General features: G+C 45.0%; 1 protein-coding gene and 1 non-coding gene across 2 annotated transcripts in view; both read left to right on the top strand.

Moving 5' to 3' along the window:
- The window catches only part of Nek5 (NIMA related kinase 5), a 52,220-nt gene that overhangs the window by 17,690 nt on the left and 13,875 nt on the right, over positions 1 to 20,655 (top strand). Inside the window, exons 7-14 of the mRNA XM_028782902.1 lie at positions 1,481 to 1,535; positions 3,411 to 3,611; positions 3,688 to 3,770; positions 8,094 to 8,160; positions 8,634 to 8,750; positions 10,230 to 10,316; positions 17,576 to 17,644; positions 18,606 to 18,732. Coding sequence (XP_028638735.1) covers positions 1,481 to 1,535; positions 3,411 to 3,611; positions 3,688 to 3,770; positions 8,094 to 8,160; positions 8,634 to 8,750; positions 10,230 to 10,316; positions 17,576 to 17,644; positions 18,606 to 18,732 — 806 coding nt within the window. The remainder of the gene's footprint in view (positions 1 to 1,480; positions 1,536 to 3,410; positions 3,612 to 3,687; positions 3,771 to 8,093; positions 8,161 to 8,633; positions 8,751 to 10,229; positions 10,317 to 17,575; positions 17,645 to 18,605; positions 18,733 to 20,655) is intronic.
- On the top strand, positions 4,371 to 4,470 carry LOC114634258. The gene has a single exon (XR_003713299.1). It is a non-coding gene; the product is annotated as a small nucleolar RNA U13 (small nucleolar RNA).

Raw genomic sequence — 20,655 nt, forward strand, 5'->3', positions numbered from 1 at the left:
TGTGTGTGTGTCTGTGTGTGTGTGTCTGTGTGTCTGTGTGTCTGTGGTATAGATGGGAGGTCAGGCACCTTCCTCTATTTCTCTTATGTGTTGAGCAGGGTCTCTGCTGAACATGATCTTACTAAGTGGCTGGATTGCCTGGCTAGTGAGCTCCAGAGATCTGCCTGTCTCTGTCCTGTGCTGGGGCTCCAGGCACTCCAGGCGCTCCCTACGATGCTCAACTTTTACTGCTTTTACACAGGTTCCGGGGTTCCAAACGCAGGTCCTCATGCTTGTGCACTGGTCACTTTACCAAGTGGGAGACGGCCCCAGCCCTTTGTTTGCTTGGTTATTTGAGACACTTCCTGACGCCGGGGATTGGCCTCAGTGATAACACAGTTATAACATAGTGAGATGGAAGCCAGGTAGTTGAAAGAAGAGCTCACCTCTGCCAGGCATAGCTTTGCTTCAGCAACATTATTTTGTTGTCTTTGGTTGTTTGAAACAGAGTACATATCCTGGGCTAGCCTCAAACATCCCAGGCATGCCCCAGCAGCAAGCAGGTGGTGCCCTGTAGTGTTATACTTCTTCCGTGAGCTATCTGTGCTAGTGTTACGTCTACTTGACACAAAGTATAGTCGCCTGAGAGGAGGGATCCTCAACTGAGACAACACCTCCGTAAAATTAGGCTGTAGGCAAGCCTGAGAAACATTTTTTAAATTAATGATTGATGGGGGAGGGCCCAGCCCATTATGAATGGTGCCATCCCAGGGCTGCTGGTTCTGGGTTCTATAAGAAAGCAGGCTGAGCTAGCCATGGGGATCCGATGACCTCCTCTGGTGTGTCTGAAGACGGCTGCAGTGTACTCATATACATAAAATAAATAAATAAATAATAAACAAGATTTATTTACTATGGATAAAATGTTCTGCCCACATATTTGCCTGCTTGCCAGAAGAGGGCACCAGAGCTCATTAAAGACTGTTGTGAGCCACCCTGTGGTTGCTGGGAATTGAACTCAGGACCTCTGAAAGAACAGCCAGTGCTCTTAACCACTGAACCATCTCTCTAGCCCTTAAATATGTTTTTGATAAGTGTGTAAAGAACAAAATTCAAGGCCTATGCTGCAAGCATGTTTTTTCAAATGTTTATTGAGACTATGCTGTCACTTAATGTAATGCTTTCTACATCAAGAGTCTGGAGTAGAATTCATCCTCATAAAGCAACCACGTTCTATCTTTTGAGCCAAAAGCAATCACCCTGGAGGCTCGCCTTTCTCCTCCAATGACATCATACACATATTTTCTTTGGGCACATGAAGTGACTACTTAGCGTGTTGCAGCAATGTTTATTTACTTTTGATCTTAGGATTGATAATATATTTGAAAGCGCCTGTAAACAAATGTTCTGACCTATACACACATAAAGCTATGTAAGAGGGAAAAGCTTCTACCAACAGTTGTCACCATATTCTGACATGTAAAAGCCTTCTCTTCTCCAGGGACATCTGGTCTCTTGGCTGTGTCCTCTATGAGCTGTGCACACTTAAGCATCCTGTGAGTATGTCACTCTTCATGGGAATCCTGGATTACTAAAAGCATCTATGTGAGATTAAGGTTAATGTTTGATTTTATCAGATTGTTTTTAAATTACATCTGTGTGCGTGAGAGAGAGAAACAGACAGAGACAGAGAGACAGAGAGACAGAAACTGAGAGACAGCAGCATGTGCCTATGGCCCATCAACTCAGGGACTCAAGATGAATATGAACAGCAGAGAGAGAACTCATTTTTCAAATGTCAAAATTAAACCCAGGAGATATAGCTGGACTGAATTCACGGTCAGCTTGAGCTTCATAGCAGACTCTTTGTCTGTTTGCCTGCCTGCTTGCTTGCCTGCCTGCTGGCCTGTCTGTCTGTTTGTCTGTCTGTCTCTGTCTGTTTCTGTCTGTCTGTCTGTCTCTCACACACACAATCAGAGAGAGAGAGAGAGAGAGAGAGAGAGAGAGAGAGAGAGAGAGAGAGAGAGAGAGAGAGGGGCATATTAGAATTACGTTTGACTACAATGTGTCTCGGTGATACTATAAAGTAAAAAGTCCAAGTCAGAGACTAGCATGTGGCACGTGGTCCTGTTACACGTGTGTTCTCCAGAGGTAAAGCGTGCGGGGGCAGATTCCGTAGGAGATGAAGCACAGACGTCTAAAAGTCTTTCAGTTGTCGAATAGGATGCGCTGATTCTTCCTTCGACAAGCCTTGATAACCAAGAAGCATTGTGAGTTCATTAGGTACCTTATTGGAATCTGCCCATGTAGGCATCGTCTTCCTGGCATGCACAAAACTCCCAAGGCCTGCAGGAGCAAGTCATATATTCAAAGGAAACCCTATTATCTGCATAAAAGTCTTAGACAAAGAGAGTCACTCAACATTTAGGTAGGAGTGGGGTTTCTCTGCAAACCTCAGGTCCCAGAGACTCCAGACAAGGCCAGTACTGTAGGGAGGACTTTCCTGGGATAGCTTGCTTGTCAGCTCTTGTCTATGCAGCTGTCTTCATTATCTCTGTTGTTAATGTCAAAAGCCACACAGATCACACCCGAACAAAACCTGCACTTTACCGCTACACTGTCATATGCAACATATTATGTATAGATAGATGGTACTCTTACACAATGGAAGACTTTATTGTGGATGGGTTTATGAGTAAATATTTATGTTAGAGCATTTGAAAACTCAAAAGGTAAAATGTCATGTCAGCATGAATCTCTCTGTAAAATAAACATTCTTGAGAAAACTGTAAGGAAATATACCTTTAGGTTGGGAAGTTAAACATATTTTTCTGTTTATAACTTCCCATACCTTCTAGTTTTTAAATGTAAGTAAATAGTGTTTTGGAAGTAAAAAATTGAAAATAACAGAAACATTTTTAATTGAAATTAGGGACTAAGGTTGTAGTTCATAGGTTGATCACATACTGTACAAATGCAGGGTCCTGGATTCAACTGACAGTGCCAAAACCAAAACCAAAATGAAGATATTAAAAGGATAAAACTGGTTTTAAGTAACACAGAATTGCTTAGGTTAACAGCTTGAAGTATCCACTTATGACGGATAGTGGATGACAGGCTAGGGCAGAGCACAATGCTTCCCACTGCAACTTAGAAATACTTGTAGCCTGGGGATGTAGTTCAAGGATAGAGCATCTGCCTGGCATGCTCAAGGCCCTGTGCTGATGCCAAACACAATGACTGACTGACAGACAGACAGACAGACAGACAGACAGACAATATAGGTAGGTAGGTAGATGATGATTGATAGATAGATAGATAGATAGATAGATAGATAGATAGACGAACAGTCAGCTCTTGCTTCCTGGTATATTGATCACTTGATCTGCCAGTCTTAGCTTGTTTCTAATGTGTTATCTTTATCCTTTCAGTTTGAGAGTGACAACTTACACCATCTGGTTCTGAAGATTTGTCAAGGACGTGTCGCTCGCATATCACCCCACTTCTCTCTTGACCTACAGTCCTTGGTACCTCAGCTCTTTAGAGTGTCTCCTCAGGATCGGCCATCTATTAATTCCCTTTTGAAAAGGCCCTTTTTAGAAACTTTTATTGCCCGATACTTGTCTCCTGAGGTAGGTTTGAGGGTGACTCTAGATTTTGGTAAGGATTTTGGATGATAAGTCTTTGACACATATACTTGATTTCTAGGTCCATTCAAGAAGAATTCAGTCCCATGCTCACACGGAGAACGTGGCTGTCGGCCACACAGCTTGTTGGAGAGGTAGTCCGTGGTAGGATCGTGTAACTTTGTCATTAAAAAGCCTGTGTGGGTGGGTGAGAGTGTAGCTTGGTGGCACACCGCTTGCTTGCCTAGCTTGCAAAAGACCCCGAGTTCTATCCCCAGTATCACAAAAATGAAATAACAAAACCCCCACGTTTTTAAGATTTATTTATTTTATGTATGTGGGCACACTATCACTGCCTTCAGACATACAAGAGAGCATCAGATCCCATTACAGATGGTTGTGAGCCACCATGTGGTTACTGGGAATTGAACTCCGGACCTCTGGAAGAGCAGCCAGTGCTCAACCACTGAGGCATCTCTCCAGGCCCCAAATTTAATTCTTAGCAGGGCATCAGCTGCACCTGTGATCCCAGAACTTGGGAAGCTGAGGCAAAAGGATCATAGGTGTGAGACCTCAGCTATGTCTGACCCTGAAAGAGAAAAGCTCAAAGCTGTCTTGTTACACTTGGCCAAAAATAAAATAAAAATTAAAAAGCCCAACCCTTTAAGGTTGGTGTGTTGCTCATGGTTGTCAGGTTGTCCTTGACTAGCATGAAGAGGCCCTGGCTCAGTCTTTATAGAATGGGAGAAACAGAGAAGCGTCCAGATCCTTATGTGAATCATAAGTGGACGGGGTTTTTACATCACTCTGTAAGATGTGCTCGCCTCAAACCTTGTTGCAAAGCCAGCACATTAGCTTTGTGATAATAAAAAAAAAGAAAAAGTATTTGTCACATATGTCTCACACCATGAGTTTTGACATATTGCTGACATTTGGGGGAGAAATTCCAATAATTGTGATGACTATAAACAGATAGAAAATATAAATAAATGTTTCAGTAGGCTAGAAATCACCCGGTTTTGTGGGCATAAGCAGGTGTTTCTAAGAAGTTGTGTGTCTAGCTCAGAAGTGGGGCTCCTTCACAAGATGAGATGCTTGAAGTGGCAGAATCAAAGCTTACTTTTTGCAGATGTGAAGGGTTGGGGGAGTCAGGGAAAGGGTAGAGTGGGAGAATATTTAGAGATAGATCATGAATTATTGTATATTTGTGGCGTGAAGTTTATTCTGTAATAGTAAAATTGGACTGTATGTTAAGATTTATCTTGCAAAAAGCCCTTTGGAGCTGAAGTTTGGATCTTGGGCCTGATAAAGAATAGCATGAGAACCTAGACGTAACTCACAGAATGCTGGTGGCGGTTTGTGGGGCGATAAGTCAGGAGAACAACTTAGTCCGGGTGTCAAGAATCAGCTGACGCGCTGGGATGCTGAGTGTGTCTATGGGGGCGGGGGAGTGAATAATGAGAAAGAGAATGTAAAAGCAACAGGATTTAGCTGTAGCCACATGTGCAGATTCGCAGGACGTAGAAAGCCTCTGAAAGGAGGCTCTGATAGGGAAATGTAAACAAGAAACTGGAAGTGAGGCAGGTTATACAGAGATCCAGTGAGCTTCATTGTTGTTTATTTAGACATAGCATAGGCAGCTAGGATCTAGAGGTTCTCAACCTGGGGGTCAGGACTCCTTTTTGGGGGAGGGCTGAATGACCCTTAAGACCATCGGAAAGCACAGATATTTACAGATCAATGCACGACAGTAGCACAATTACCGTTATGAAGTAGCAATGAAACTAATTTTATGGTTGGGGGTCACCACGTGAGAAGCTTTCTGAAAGGGTTGTGGCACCAGGAAGGTCGAGAACCACTGATCTAGGCTGAGCATGCTCAGGGGAGGTGAAAAAGTCCGCTGCCTACATTTGTGGTGGAGGACGAGTTAAAAAACAAAAACAAAACCCAAAACCTACAGATGTGAGACAAGAAGAGTTATTGGTTCTGTGATAAACGCCATGACCAAGAGCAACCTGGGCAAGAAAGGGTTTCTTTGGCCTACACATCCCCATCACAGTCCATCACTGAGAGAAGGCACGGCTGGACCCCATGGGAGACAGAGAACATGGAGGAGTGCTGCCTACTGGCTTGCGGTTCATGGCTTGTTCTGTCTGCTCTCTCACACATCCCAGGACCACCTGGTCAGGAAAGGCTCACTCAGGCAAAAAAGCGCTACAGCAGGCTTCCCCAGAAGCCATGCTGATGGAGGCACTTCTCTGCAGATGACCCAGTTAGTGTCAAGAGGCTAACCAGCATAGGTGTGGTCTCACAGCCCAGGCTCCTAGGACCATGTCTAGCTAACTTCTCATTATTGTGAGTAATTGTTTCTGTACAGTTTTCACCTTAATTCTTCCTTTCTACAAAAGCAGTTGTCCAGAGCTTGGAATGGAGAGCTCACTGGGTACAGTGTTTGCCTAATGTGATCCAGGTTATGGGTTCAGTTCCCAGCCTGGTAACAAAACACATACTTATAACCCCAGCACTCAGCAGACAGAGGTCGTAGAATCAGGAGCACAGGGCCATCTTTGGCTACAGAATCAGGAGCACAGGGCCATCTTTGGCTATAGAATCAGGAGCACAGGGCCATCTTTGGCTATAGAGTTTGAAGCTAGCCTGTAATACATGAGACTGTTTCTTTAAAAAAAATAAATAAATACAAATTAAAATGTATTACTGCTAGAAATACGTAAAATAATGGTAGATATATTTTTTCTACTCAGAGAAAATACGTTGTGAGACTTCGTCGTCAATTGTCCTGCAGGTGTGCAATGTCAAAGTCCACTGACTTTCTCTGAGATGCGGCTTCGTTTGATGTTCTTTGGTCAATATGAATGGTCTAGAGAAGTTTTCAAAAACTCAAGTTGTTTTATTTTGGTTTTCAACAATTCTACCCAGGGTCTTGAACATTGTTTAAAAAAAGAAGCAGAGCCAGTCACCCTGTACATCCTGATTACAGGCCTGCAATCCCTGCACCTGGGGACTCAGGCAGGAAGACTGAATGTGAGGCCAGCCTGGGCCACCTAGACACTGTGTATCACACAGTGAGGGAGAAGAGGAGGCGGAGGGTATAGGCCACAGGCAAATGGCTGACAGTGATCTGACCAGACCTAACCAGGATTGGGCTGGCAAAGAATAAATGTTTCCCATAGCAACTTAGCACCATCTCAGGTTAAAGTTGTACAGATCAGTTATTTGATTCCCCAAAAGGGGAAGGAGCGCCCTGCTTTCTGGAGTTTGCGCGCGCATGCGCGCGCATGCATGTGCAGGTGCGTGTATGTGTGTGTGTGTGTGTGTGTGTGTGTGTGTGTGTGTGTGTGTGTAGAACAGACAGGCAGCCATGTAAAACGAAGAGCAGCAAGCTATGGTTTAGTCATCACGCAAAGCTGAAGGAAAGCTGGGTCTGGCTGTTTCCTTCCCCTCACCGTAGCTGAGGATAGAAAGACCAGATCCTGCTTTGGAGAAAGAAAAATCATTAGATTAGAGAATCTTGCTGTTTCACTCTCTCAGTATCCCTAACTGAGACTCCCCCTTCCTCTTTTTAAAATTAATTGTGTCTGGTGTGTGTGTGTGTGTGTGTGAGTGTGTACGGAGATCATAAGACAGCAGTGTTTTGTTTTCTTTCCACCATGTGTCTGAGGTGTTGAACTCAGGTGGTCAGGCCTTGTGGACAGCGGCCCTCCTTACTCATCCAGCCTGTTCACAAGAGCCCTCTCTTCCTCTAGCTTCTGGAGCTTTTAAGGCATTTTTTGCCAGTTTTGGTTTGCAGTTTCAGAACTCTTAATTTTTGCCTTTATCACAAGGTGTTTGACCGAAGTCGCCTCATATACTTGTTTTCTTTATTTTAAAAAAAAAATTTATTTAAAATTTGTCCTCTTGATTTCAGAGCTTTTCTTTCTTGAAGTTGTATTCTTTAACTTTGAACTTCAAAGTACAGATGAATTATGAGTTCTATCACTGAGGTTTGGTGCCTGAGATGATTAGTGAAAAGGGTTACATAGGGCCTGGGAGTATTGGAGCTGAGCATCAGAGCATGTGCCAATCCCAGGCACCATAAAAGACAAGAGGAAGAGGAGGAGGGGGAGGAAGAGGGAGAGGGAGAGGGAGAGGAAGAGGGGGAAGAAGAGGGGAAGGCGGGGGAGGAAGAAGAAGAATGGGGAGGAAGAAGAGGAGGAGGGGGAGGAAGAGAGGGAAGAAGAGGGGGAGGAGGGGGAGGAAGAGGAGGGGAAGAAGAGGAGGAGGGGGAGGAAGAGGATAAAGAGGAGGCAGAAGAAGAAGAGGGGGGAGGAGGAGGAGGGGGAGGAGAAGGAAGAGGAGGAGATAGAGGAGGAGGTGGTAGAGGAAGAAGGGGAAGAGGAGGGGGAGGGAGAGGAAGAGGAGGAGGACAAAACGAAAGGAGAAGGTAGGCAGAGGAGGATTATGTTTAAGCAGAACTTTCTTATTTCTCAGGTCTGCTGCATACCTTCAGAGGAAGTCTGAAGCTCAGCAATATAAGTTAAACGTGGAAAGACAGTTGGTGGGTAAGGCTATGGGGAGCTCAGGGCTTTCCTGACGGCTTCTCTGTTCCCAGACGGTTATAGGTACAAGTTCATTCTTCTGTGGAATCAAGGCAATCCAGCATGGATGTTACATATTATTTATAGGCAGAATCTCACCGTTCAGCCCAGGACTCTCCTGGAATTCATTGTGTATAGCAAGCCAACCTAAAGCTCTTACTGATCCTCCTGCCTCAGCCTCCTGGGTGGGGGAGTACAGACATGGGCTACTAGGCCTGGCTTATATCACTCTTATTTTGAATTGTTCAGAAGTTTAAGTTCTTATTCCCTCTGTCACACCCTGGGGCTGCTGAACCTCAGCAGAGGTTAACTAAGAGTCCATAAAGTCTCCCATGCAGATTGCTTGGTGGTGTATTTCTCGTCTCGAGTAAATTGTCCAGGTTAAGCCAGAATGTGTGAGTATGCCTCATAAATTATTTCACTGAATTAACAGGGTCTTCGTCCATCTTCTGTGGAGTCACATCTAAATGAAAGAGTAAAGCTACAAAGCCACCAGGAGGAGACTGCGTTCCAGGAGCTTCGGTATAGGAAGAACAAAATGAAGGACCAGGTTGAAAAATGTCCAGTTCTTTCTACCATTTTGTATATGCCATGGTCCATGAGATTGCAGACTTTTTTGGTTATACGCCAACATTGCTTCCAGCATCCCTAGGGACACGCAGAGTAGAGTTCACGAGCGTTTGATAAAGTGACTGTCCATCATTAATTAGGGTGATTCTTATTAGTTCTATCAAAGTTAAACACAAACAGTAGTAATATTCTATCATGAATTTGGAGGCTGACGGGGAGAACCACTGTGTGCAGTCATGTGCTAGAAGCTTGAGCACAGTAGGGTTGCAGGCTTCTGGAGAAGGCATATTGTCTTGGTTTTCACGTGTGTGAGTTTGTGCTGAGATCTAGGCATCTGGAGTTACGATATGTAAGGTGCTTCTTGGTGTAGATTTCTTGTCTAGTCTTTCTTGGGTTGGTGTTCAGGTCTTTGGTGACTGTTGTCCGGTCTGAGTCCTAGCCAAGTGTGGGGCCGTGGGCTCTGTCTGGTAAAGCTGCAGGCCAGCATGGAGTCACAGAGGAGTAGAGACGGGCTGGAAGGAAAGGATTAGAGAAGCCATGGGAAAGAAGAGGGGGAAGATCCTGGGTTTGCACCAAGAGGCTAAGTCTCAAGTGTATGGAGGTGCTCTTGGAGGAGGGGTTCCTGTGGGCAGCCGCTGCCGGACTAAGGGGTAAGTCTGGAGAGACTGTAATGAGCATTGGAAGGAGGAGGAAGCCCCTTCCTGAGTTCCAGCCTAGCGAGCAGCCTTGAGTTCCTAGTGGAGAGAGGTTCTGTGAATAGGCAGTCACAGAGGACTGGAGATGGTAGAATGAAAGGCTGGAAGGTGTTTGCAAGAGGAACTAGAGGGACCCTGGGTCCACACCAAGCAGCTAAGTCCCTAGTGGGTGGGAATGGACTCATTTTCTCAAAAAGGAGTCTTCTCAGATTGATTGAGGGGCTACTCTACTCCAGCATGCCTTCAGTTTACCTAAAGACATCTGCAAAGATCCTGTGATCAAATAGTCACATTCTGAGGCGCTGGGTGGTAGGACTTCAGTGTAGACAGATGATGGTGAAGGGGATGGTGATGATGGTGAGTGACGTCTGCATGTTTCCTCAGGTTAGTCTTGAACTCTTGAACTCAAGTATTTGATTTTCCCATTTCACCCTTCCATGTAGTTAGGATGAAAGGTGTGCACACCGGCTTTAACATATATTTTGAGGGGCAACACATTCAATTAATGCAGAAATGGAATATGCAGGATAGCTGCATAGGATTTGGAACTGTACTGAACAAATCTCTCTGTTTCATACAGTGTTCCATACAGTGTCCCATTCAGTGTTCTATAGCCTGACAGACTATGAAGTACCACAGCCAAAATGAGCATATCACTACACTTAGAAATAACTTATTTTCTATGATTACTTATATTACATGTTTCTAAAATTGGAGGCTATGTAGAGATTGTTTTCAAGTTTTGGGTTGGCTTTGCTTTTCAGGAGTATTGGAAACAGCTAGAGGCAATCCGCCAACAGTACCACAGTGACATGAAGGAAATCAAAAAGAAACTGGGGAGAGAGCTGAAGGTAAGCCCTCCCTACTTCAGTGAACATTGCTCTATCAACTTAGACGTGATGAAATGGCTAGATATTAAAAGCAGTGAGCTTGGGCTGGAGAGATGGCTCAGCGGTTAAGAGCACTGACTGCTCTTCCAGAGGTCCTGAGTTCAATTCCTAGCAACCACATAGGGGCCTTCAACCATCTTTAATGGGATCCGATGCCCTCTTCTGGTGTGTCTGAAGACAGCAACAGTGTACTCACATACATTAGATAAATAATATTTAAAAAAAAACCCAATGAGCTTAAGAGTTCATGCTTAGCATATCCAAGGCCCTGTGAGCAATGCAATCCTTACACACAAGTACCTATGCACACGTGGGTATGCACACACATCCACACACCCATGCACAATGCACACATACACACATGCATGCATACATACATACACAGACACATGTACATACACACAGAGACATGCGCACAGATACATGCACATGTGCGCACAATCTCCTGACAGGAAATGGGGTAAAGGTGATCATTCAGGTTTTTTCTTCAGAGGAAAGCTGTCAGACCTAACAACACCTGCTGCACAAGGTAGCAGGTATTGTCAGGATGTGATGATCTTCATTAGGAACGTCTGTCATCAAAAATACATGTTGTCTTCCGTAGGATCGGAAAGCCAGTGTTTATTGAGCAGCTGCTTTAGGACAGAACTGGGTTAAATGCAGAGAGTCCGGAATTAGGATAGGCTTATGTAAGGAGACTGCAAGGGGCCCGAGGTTATTAAAGCTGACTGAACAGGGACTCCAAAGTCTGTGTGGTCGTGTACAGCGTCATTTTTCGGTTTTGGAGGATATTAAATTAGTAATGGTTTTCAAGTTATCCTAGGACATAAAAGGTTTGCTTGTGGCCTTGAGTCTTTTCACCAAATGATCTCTCTCTGCTATAAATCTCTCGCTCCATAGGAGGTAAGGTGTGTGTATTTATCTTTCTTTCTCCTTCACGAACAATTAATGATAAGTCACATATAGAATGGTGGCCTCACAAGACCGTGTCGTCTGATGCCATTGCCGTCTTAGCCTGTATAAATGCATGCTATGGTGCTTGCAGTTCTCGGGATGTGCTTCTCTCATTTACAAGACTGTGTAAGTCTGAACACAGTTGATGTCATTCTTGAAAAGCCCATAGCGGTGCTACACTGGAAACTCATCCTTCTACATTTCAGGTTTCTAGAATTGCAGTAGACGACCGTGTCTTCAGTGGATGATTTAGCCAGCCTGCATCTGTCCTGCTGTGTAAAAACATTACAGGGATTCCAACGCTATGAATACCTGCAGCCCTCTGGGTTGTTCCTTTCCTGAGGCCGGTGGGGCTATACAGAGCTCACCCAGCACAGTTCGGGGAACAGACTGCTATGCTGCTGTGTGCAGATGTGCCTCCTCCAGCCTTCTCCTACCTCCAAGTGCATGCGCACACACTAGTCTAAGTGAGCAGGAGTGGAGGGTTTTCAGTGGACCTTATTTATGTCCTATAACAGAAAATGCAGAACTCCTCCCAAGTCACTCAGCTGTCTCAAGACAAGCTAGGAGGATCCTCTGGTGTGTCTCCCTCCTAGCAGATGCAGATCTACTCATCGGCAGGCACACATGTATGGAAGGACAATGGAATAAGACTGCCATAGTCAAGCCTCATAGGAGCAAAGATGGGAAGACCGAGTGGGATGCAGGCTTATGTGGAAGAAACTGATAGGGTAGGGGTGGGGAATGGCCTAAGAAGAGAGGTGGACTTTAGAAGCTCTGAGCTAAGTGGCCTGTTCTAAGTGAGCCATTCAGAAGCCTGTGCTGGCTGTAAGGGGCGGGCATCTCCAGAGCCGAGCTTCGTTCGTGTTGTGGAGCCTTGTGCCTCCGCCATCAGCTTTATGTGGTAGTCCAGAAAAGCTGAATAGCAGGCCTTCTCCCCTCCCCGTGCTCCTGACATTTAAAACATTTCCGATACTGGGGCTCAAACGCAGGATCTACACCAGGGCCGGGGAGCAGGCATTTCTAGAGAGTCTGAAAGAAGCATTTGGTGAAAACTAAGTCAATCCCAAGGTAAAGGAAGACTGGAGAGGGCTTTGTGGTGTCTGTGACTAGCTCTTCATACTGTCAGAGAGGGGCAGACAGGAAGGTGTAGCTTGCCTTTGCTATTTTGTGGGCTCTTCTTTTTCCCCACCCTTTATTCCCCGGGTTTCACTCCCTATCACTTAATAGGAGAGAAAGAAGGATAGAAGTGGGGAGAGAGAGAGGGAGAGAGGGAGGGAGCGGGATCCCTGAATCGAATTTATTTCTTCTTGTTTCTTCTTTGAGCACAACTACTAACAAACTGCACCCAAAGCCCCCCTCCCCGACCCCAAACAACCAACAACCATGCCTATGGGGTCCTCACATTATAAACCCTCGGAAAAGTTCCCAGAATTCCAAAGGTCACACAATTGCAGAAACTATCTGGAGCTGGCAAAACCATGCCTCTGCTAAAGCAGGAGGCAAATCCTGGTCAGCTGCTGCAGGCAATCAGAAGCAGCCCCAAATCAATACACCTGGGATTAAAATGCGAGCACATTCTTATAATATTTTTTTAAAATGAAACTGAAATTCCAAATTCTCACTATGGTAAGTAGCTTCAATTGACCATGTGTAATCTGAATTGTAGGGGAATGCAGACCTCAGTCATAGAACCTATTTGGTGAAGAGGAGTAACCTGCCCTCCGGCTCTGATGCACCCGAGGAAGAAGTCTTGAAGCAGGTAGATTTGTGAGCTTCTGAGTAAGAGTGCTCCAGCCCCAGGGGTCAAGGGCAGGTCGAACCTCCTGCCGTGTTACTCAGTCACCTGGGGACCTTCTCTAAAGCTCAGATGCTCTTTGGTCAGTTCCTCTCTTCTGCTTCTAGCAGTTTCCCTCCACATCTTCTCTAGCCAATTGCTCATGAGCTTTCTGTCACAATGGATTCGTTACCGTTTTGTAGACGTGAGCACAGCATATAAACACCATCATCCCTTAGTGATCCCGTCTGCTGGCTTCGTTCATGAAACAGAAAGCACCATTATGCTTCATCGTGTTGCGTCTCACTTGTGGTGCTTGTGGAGTGTATTACCCCTTGTCACTGCTGAGTGTATTCCACTACATAGATGTGTCAAACCTTATTGTCCACTCAATAATAGGTGGCTATTTAGATAGTTTCCAGCTCTTGGCTATTGCAAACAGCCGGGACCATGATGGACATTGTATGTCATCATGGGCGCTCTCTTGCATGTCAGGGTACAGTCTCAGTACTGTTCCTTGGGACAGGGTCTTCAACTAATCCTGAAGCTGAAAGATTTTTAGCTAGACTGGCTATCCAGCAAGCTCCAGGATTGCCTGTTTCTGTTTTCCAGTGTTGCATTTACAGGCACAGAGAGCCATGCCCAGAGTTTTATGTAAAGGGAATTTCAATGCAGGTTCTCTTGCTTAGGCAGCAGGTGATCTTACCTGCTGAGCTGTGACGCGCGTGTAATCGTCTCGCCAGCAAGAACGCACACGGGCACACATCACGATCCTTCCGCAGCAAACGTTTATTCCAAACGAAAATGGAGGAAGACCCCAGGCCCGGAAAAGGCACCGCTTATATACCCTTGGGGCGGCGTGTTCACCTCTGATTGGCTGCTTACTCGTTGCCCGCCAAAACGCCCTGGGATGGGCTTTGACTTTGTCGCGCTTTTACCATAGCACATGCGCAGTTTACTTGTTTACTAGGAGGAGCACCGGATGCCAGCGCCATCTTGCAATGGCAAATTCTGCCAGCACAAGCTGCGGATTCCTACACTGAGCCACCTCCCAGCACTCAAAGCCAAATCTTAAAGTGACAGGCACATCTCTTCTTACTCTGGTGTGACTACATTTGCCTGGGATGGCCGAACCATCTAGTAGGCATTATGTTTAACTCCCCCCCTTTTGCAGTTCTAGGAACTGAACCCAGACCCTCACATATGCTTGGCAAGTGCTCTAATGCTGAGCTGTTCGATTATTTTTATTAGAAGAGACAGGATTTCATCTCATTGTCCAGAATGGCCATAAACTCAAGATCTTCCTGTCTTCTTATTGACTGATGTCAGTCATAGGTGCTGCAGTAGAGAGAGAAGCTCACCGAGACGCTAAGCCTTCATTTTCCAGAGGAGGAGAGGGGTTCAGCCTTCTTGGGAAAGTCTGACAGCCAGCTAGCTTACTCTAGTTACTTTACTCAAACATTATGTAAGGTTAGCTGGGACTGGGAAAGGTTCCGTCTACCGAGGTTATCTTGTCCTTGCTGCCCAAGAGAGCAGACGACCCACACAAATCTCAGGCCTTCTGAGCATGGTTAGCCATAATCAAAAGTAAGAACTCCAGGTTTGCCAGGAGTATCTTAGGACCAAGGTTTGTGTAGCTGTAAGCTCTCACGTGGCACCAAGTGCACATCCTCTAGAGAGACATTTCTTCAAGGTTCACATAGTCTTAAAACAATTTCTCAGCCTCTACTGACCCAAACATCAAAGGCTTTGCTGAGACATTTCACTTAAAGCCAGATGTAAAGGCTTCACCATACATTCTATTTAAAGCCATCCATGGAGGCCTTACTATACACATTACTATACTTCCTGAATAACTCATGATCTTCTTGCCTTCTTGAGTAGCTGGAATTCCAATCATTTGTCATCGTGCCTGATTGGTGTGCATGCACATGTGTGGGTCCACAGGCAAGTGTGTGTGTGCATGTGTGTGTGTGTGCATGTGTGTGTGCGTGTGTGTGTGTGTGTGTGTGTGTGCATGTATGTGGATGCCAGAGGTCAACCTCAAGTTTTCCGTAGGAGTTGTAAATCTTATTTTTTTTAGGGCGGGGCCTTTCACTGGGCTGGGGCTGGCCAAGTTTGCTAGACTTGTGAGCCCCAGGAATCTGCCTCTGGCTTCCCAGCACTGGGTTTATAAGTGTGTGCCACTTTGCCCAGCTATTTTTAAATACTTACAATGGATCAAACTGTCTTCAAAGCTCACAAGGCAAACCCTTTGCCAACTGAGCTATGGCCCCAGCTCTATTTAGTTGTTTAAGAAACTGCTGCATTTATTAGCAAAGTGGCCATTACATTCCCACCAGCATTGGTGTGAGCTCTGCTTCTCTTGTGCCAGGGCCCTCTCCTCATTGGGGCTCTGTCCTTCAAACTCTAGCGACCTGGGAAACGCCACGTTCTCAGTCTTGTCTTATCAATACAACACTTTCCCAGCCAAACAAACTGTCTGGACATAGGCAGGGGGAGTTGCTGGGTTCATCTCACTGGTTCCTGTTCGTGTGTCTGATGTTGAATGTGGTTGTGGTTGTTTTAGGTAGGTAAGTCAATATGGTCCCTGGTACTCCCTCTTGTCTGGAAGCTGGAGTCTGGAAACCCACTTTTTATGAGGGACAGGGACAATGAAAAGCTCTATCCTGGACAAGCTCAATTAGAGACCTGGGGATCACACAGCCACTCTAGGGACCCAACCCTGCTGTTCCCACTGCATGGAAAACGTTTTCCTTGAACCTTCTTGTGTTAAGGTCCAGTGTCCAGGCCCAAAATCGAATGTCAAGTAACTTTTGTGCTTTACTTTCACCTCTTGCTTATTTTCCACCCTGTTATCCTACTTTCTCTTCAGTTTTGTTTGAGAGAGGATTTCATGTCACTGAAGATGGCCTTCACCTCCAGACACTCCTGGCTTTGCCCTGGGACACTTGGATCACAGGCCCATACCACTAGCACTTATTTCCTTTAAAAATTGATTAACTGATTGATTGTTGTATGTGTGGTTGATACATGTATGTAATTAGTACAGGTGTGCATGAACTACAGGACATACGTGGAGGTCAGAGGACAGCTTTGGGGAATTGACCGTCTCCCTCCACCAGGGGTCCTTGGTCACCAAGCATTCAAGTGCTTTTGCCTGCTGAGCCATCTTGCCAGCTTTCCTGGCTTATGTTCCCTGTGCATGTAAGACTTGCTTGCAATCATGTCGTTAATTTGCAAACTCTCTGTTACCTAGCCTACCCCAGGACAGTGTAAGCTCTATGTCAGCCAAGTCCTTTGGGCCATGCCTACTGTGTTCTTCGTTGTGTGGGGGTGTGGGTCACAGAGGGCAGAGATGGCTCCGTAAGAATTTGTAGAATTATAACTGCCCAAGCAGCCAGATCCTTCACAGCCTTCTTTGAAGTCTAGCTCAGGGCCTACATCTAGTGTCACAATCTAGTCTGGCCACCCCTGCATGAAATGTGTCTACTCTGTAGGCTTCCACCAGGATACACACATACACACACACATCCTGTTGTCACAATTACATTCTAAGTCCCAAATGGGACTCAGTGTTGAAGCAGTCACCTGACATGTACAAAGCCCTAATTTGATCTCCAGCAAAAGAAAACCATGCTCTTGAATCAGATTGGGTTAAACTGCATTCGAGCAATGAGCATTTTGTCACGTTATACAATTTTTGTTCATGAAAATGCCAGTGTTAAATACATGACTATTCTAATCCGATGGATACGGTATACACCTTTTTCACTAACTATCATTAACTTTTCTGGCAAAAAAAAATGTTTTTATTCTAAAGTGTTTCATCAGATTCAACGTAAAAATCAAGTTAGAGAAATATACACCAATATGGACTTAGACACGAATATCCAATCAATATGAGGTGATGGAATTATGTTTTTCTCTAAACTTTTAGAATATGGAGAGAGACTTGAAACAAATTGGGCTTCAGAAGATAAAAGTGTAAAATTCAAAAGCAGAGCTATAAACATTCCTGTCTTTTGCTTGCACATTAAAAAGATGATTGGGGTTCATGTTTCACTATCTAGGTTGCCAATATGATTCCCTGCTACCACTCTCTTATATAATAGCCCTACTGTGTGCTTTACAATCTAGGTTGTCTGTGTGTTTTCCCACTCCCACCGTCTTATGGAATAGCCCTACTGTGTGCTTTACAATTCAGGTTGTCTGTATGATTTCCTGCTCCCACTGTTTTATGGAATATCCTATTGTGTGGTGCTACACTAATGATCTTATGGATGGTGTATGTTATGTCGTATGTATGCAGGTATGTATGTATGTAGTATGTATGTATGTATGTATGTAGTATGTATGTATGTATGTAGTATGTATGTATGTATGTATGTAGTATGTATGTATGTATGGTGTCAACATGAATTGGCCTCAGGGGTTATAATTTGAAGGGTTTCTTGAACTGTTAAGACTTTTTTCTTGCTTATTCTAGAGAGCGATAAAGTTTGAAATCAGCCTAGATAAATGTATTTTGGAGGAAGACATCGTCCAAGAGAATGAGGTACGTCCTTACGTCCTTGCTGCCATGATCAGCTATGACAACGTGAGCTGGTCTCCAGGTTCACGAAATTGTTGCACAGGCAGTGATGAGAATATCCTTAAATGAGTTATTTTCCTGATAATGTTAATATGCCGACTTAAAAACCATTGCGTGAGTAACCTGCAAGTGTATGTTTATTTAAGGTCTTAATTAGTTCTAATTATTCTTCAGCTGCATGTGGGTAAATCTCATGCAGAAAAAAAGAAAAATCCAGATTTCATTTGTCCTAGTTAGAGTTCCCATTGCTGTGAAGAGACACCATGACCAAAGCAACTCTTAATAAGAGACAACATTTAATTGGGGCTGGTTTACAGGTCCAGAGGTTCAGTCCATCATCATCATGGCAGGAGGCATGGTAGCATTCAGGCAGACAGGATGCTGGAGAAGGAGCCAAGAGTTCTTCACCTTGATAGAAAGGCAGTCAAGAGAAGGCTGTCTTCAGTCAGCTAAGAAGAGAGCCTCAAAGCCCACCCCTACAGTGACATATTTCCTCCAACAAGGCAACACCTTCTATAACAAGACCACAACTCCTAATAGTACTTACCATTCCCTGGGCTAAGCATATTCAAACCACCACATCATTTTATTACTTGATGTTAACACCTTTTAAATTTTCAACTTTCATCAGAACTTCTAACAAATGTCAGTGTCAACATTAACTGATTTCTTTTTTCCATTATATTTCCTCTGAATTAATCTTTCAGATTACTAAAAGTTAGCTATGAATAACCACATACAACACTTATTTTGTGTGTGTTTGTTGCTAGAGATAAGACTTTATATACTATTACACACACACACACACACACACACACAACTTGCCATGTCATTTGAAAATTAATATTTGCAAAAAGGCACAAAATTGATGCATTTAACTCCCAATATGGCTTCTTTCTCATGAATAATTGTGAAATTTCTTTAGGCAGTGGATAAACTAAATGACACTTTAAGCTTTGAAGATGGCACGAAGTTTCAGGAGTATAAATGTATGGGGGAACATGAAGATTATACAGACAGGGCCTTTGAAGAACTCTGTGGCCCAGAAGCAGGTACATCTTGTTTGAAAGAGGTAAAGGGAGCTTTTCATTTGCAATCTGTCCCAGCTCTCTCCACTGGGCTCTTGGCTCCCCCCAGCCCCACATCCCCTTCATCCAACAGTCCTTCCTGCTACACACACTGGGCAGTCCTACCCACTCTTGTAGTTTCAGCAGCTCTGGGAGGTTCATCCTTGTGGGTCTGTCTCATTATCTTCTGAACAGCTATCCGGGTAGGCTTGACAAGTACCTTAACCTCAGCATGTGGCCTCCTACTTCCCAGAGATCTTTGCTTCAGGGCGAGGCCATCCCCAGGGCGATTGTTCCTCCTATACACCCAGGGAAATGTCTCCTCAGGGCAGTGCCTCCTCTGAGCTTTTCCACTGCCTCCAAGTCTTCTGCTGCTAGGTAGGGGTCAGTCATCCTTGATTACTGTGGTGACATAGGTAATTACAAAAATCCCAGGGTTCTGGAGCCAGGGAATCCTAGCTGGCACTGGAGTTTTTGGTTAAGGGACATTTCTTCTTTTGCAAGTTATTTTCATGTTCTGAAGCCCCCTCTCCTTTTTGAGCTGTGAGGAATAGTAATGGTAGCCGTGCCAGGTTACTGTAGCAACAAGAGTGATGTACGATATGTTCAAAGCACCTGCCCAAATGAAGGGTGGTTAATAAGTGGTCTTCCCTTAATTAGAAAGGAAAGATTGCTTGCTTGACTTTTATACGTGTTGGCCTGCGTGGGTTTGTGTGCACCACTTGCATGCTGGTGCTGCTGGAGGGTAGAGGTGGCACAGCCCTGGCACTGGAGTGGCAGCAGGTTGTGAGCTGCCTGATGCGGGTGCTGGGAAATGAACCTCTGTCTTCTGAGGGAACCATAAGCCGTCTTAACTGCCGAGCCATCTCCCCGGCACCTTCTTTTATTTTTTCCTCTGCCTTCCCCCGTTGCATTGCCTTTATTTTAATTTTTTATCTTAAGTACTAAGGACTGGTTTGATTATACCAGGCCAGTCCTCTTTTATTTTCTTTTATCTTTTTATATTTTGAGATAAGGTCTCCTTAAGTTGTCAGAGCTGACCCTGAACTTCCTGTCTTGCTCTACAGCCTAGGCAAATCCCAGTCATCTCCCCAGTTGGCCATGTAAACATTTGTATACCTGGCTTGCCTCAGTGTCCCCTTCCTGTAATACTCTGCTTTAGTTTCCCGGGGAAAGCATCTCTGTTCCATTCACCCAGCATCATAAGTGTGGATCTGCCCCGTGTGGTCGGTGCTAGACAGTGCAAAGACAAAGGAAACCCGATCCCTGTCCTGGAATGCCACGATTAAAGAAAAAGGGGTACAGACATGGACATCTCCTGAGCCCCAAATGCTCATCACTGCTGGGATAAGGCCTCGCTGGGGAGATGGGGAAGTCTCTATTCCTTCAGAGCTTGCAATGTTCACGAAGCCTGGGCTTTCCTGTGTAGGTAATGAGTTTTGATCAAAGGGAACTTGGGCCTTGGGACAATGGCTCAGTCTATAGAGTGTTTGCGGACTAAACAGAAAGATCTGAGTTCAGGTCCCAGCACCTACAGAAAAAGCTGGGCCTGGCAGCATCGGTCTGTAAGCTGATGTTTGTGTGTGTGTGTGTGTGTGTGTGTGTGTGTGTGTGTGTGTATACAAGAGGACACCTGAAAGCTATTGGCCAACCAGCTTAATAAGATCTTATTAGCTCCAGCTTCAGCCTTGACATAGCCTGGTGTGGTAGTGCATACCTGCGATCCCAGCACTCAGGGTCTGGGCACGATGATGCTTGCTTGCTGTTCTAGCATGTGAGGGCCTGAAGAAGGAAGAGAAGGATGCCATGAATTCTGAGACAATCTGGGACAAAGAAGGGGGGCATGTTGGAGAGAGGGGGAAGAGAGAGAGAGAGAGAGAGAGAGAGAGAGAGAGAGAGAGAGAGAGA

This window comes from Grammomys surdaster, unplaced genomic scaffold (genome assembly GCF_004785775.1).
Source record: "Grammomys surdaster isolate TR1022 unplaced genomic scaffold, NIH_TR_1.0 919, whole genome shotgun sequence".
NCBI classification, from domain to species: Eukaryota; Metazoa; Chordata; class Mammalia; order Rodentia; family Muridae; genus Grammomys; species Grammomys surdaster.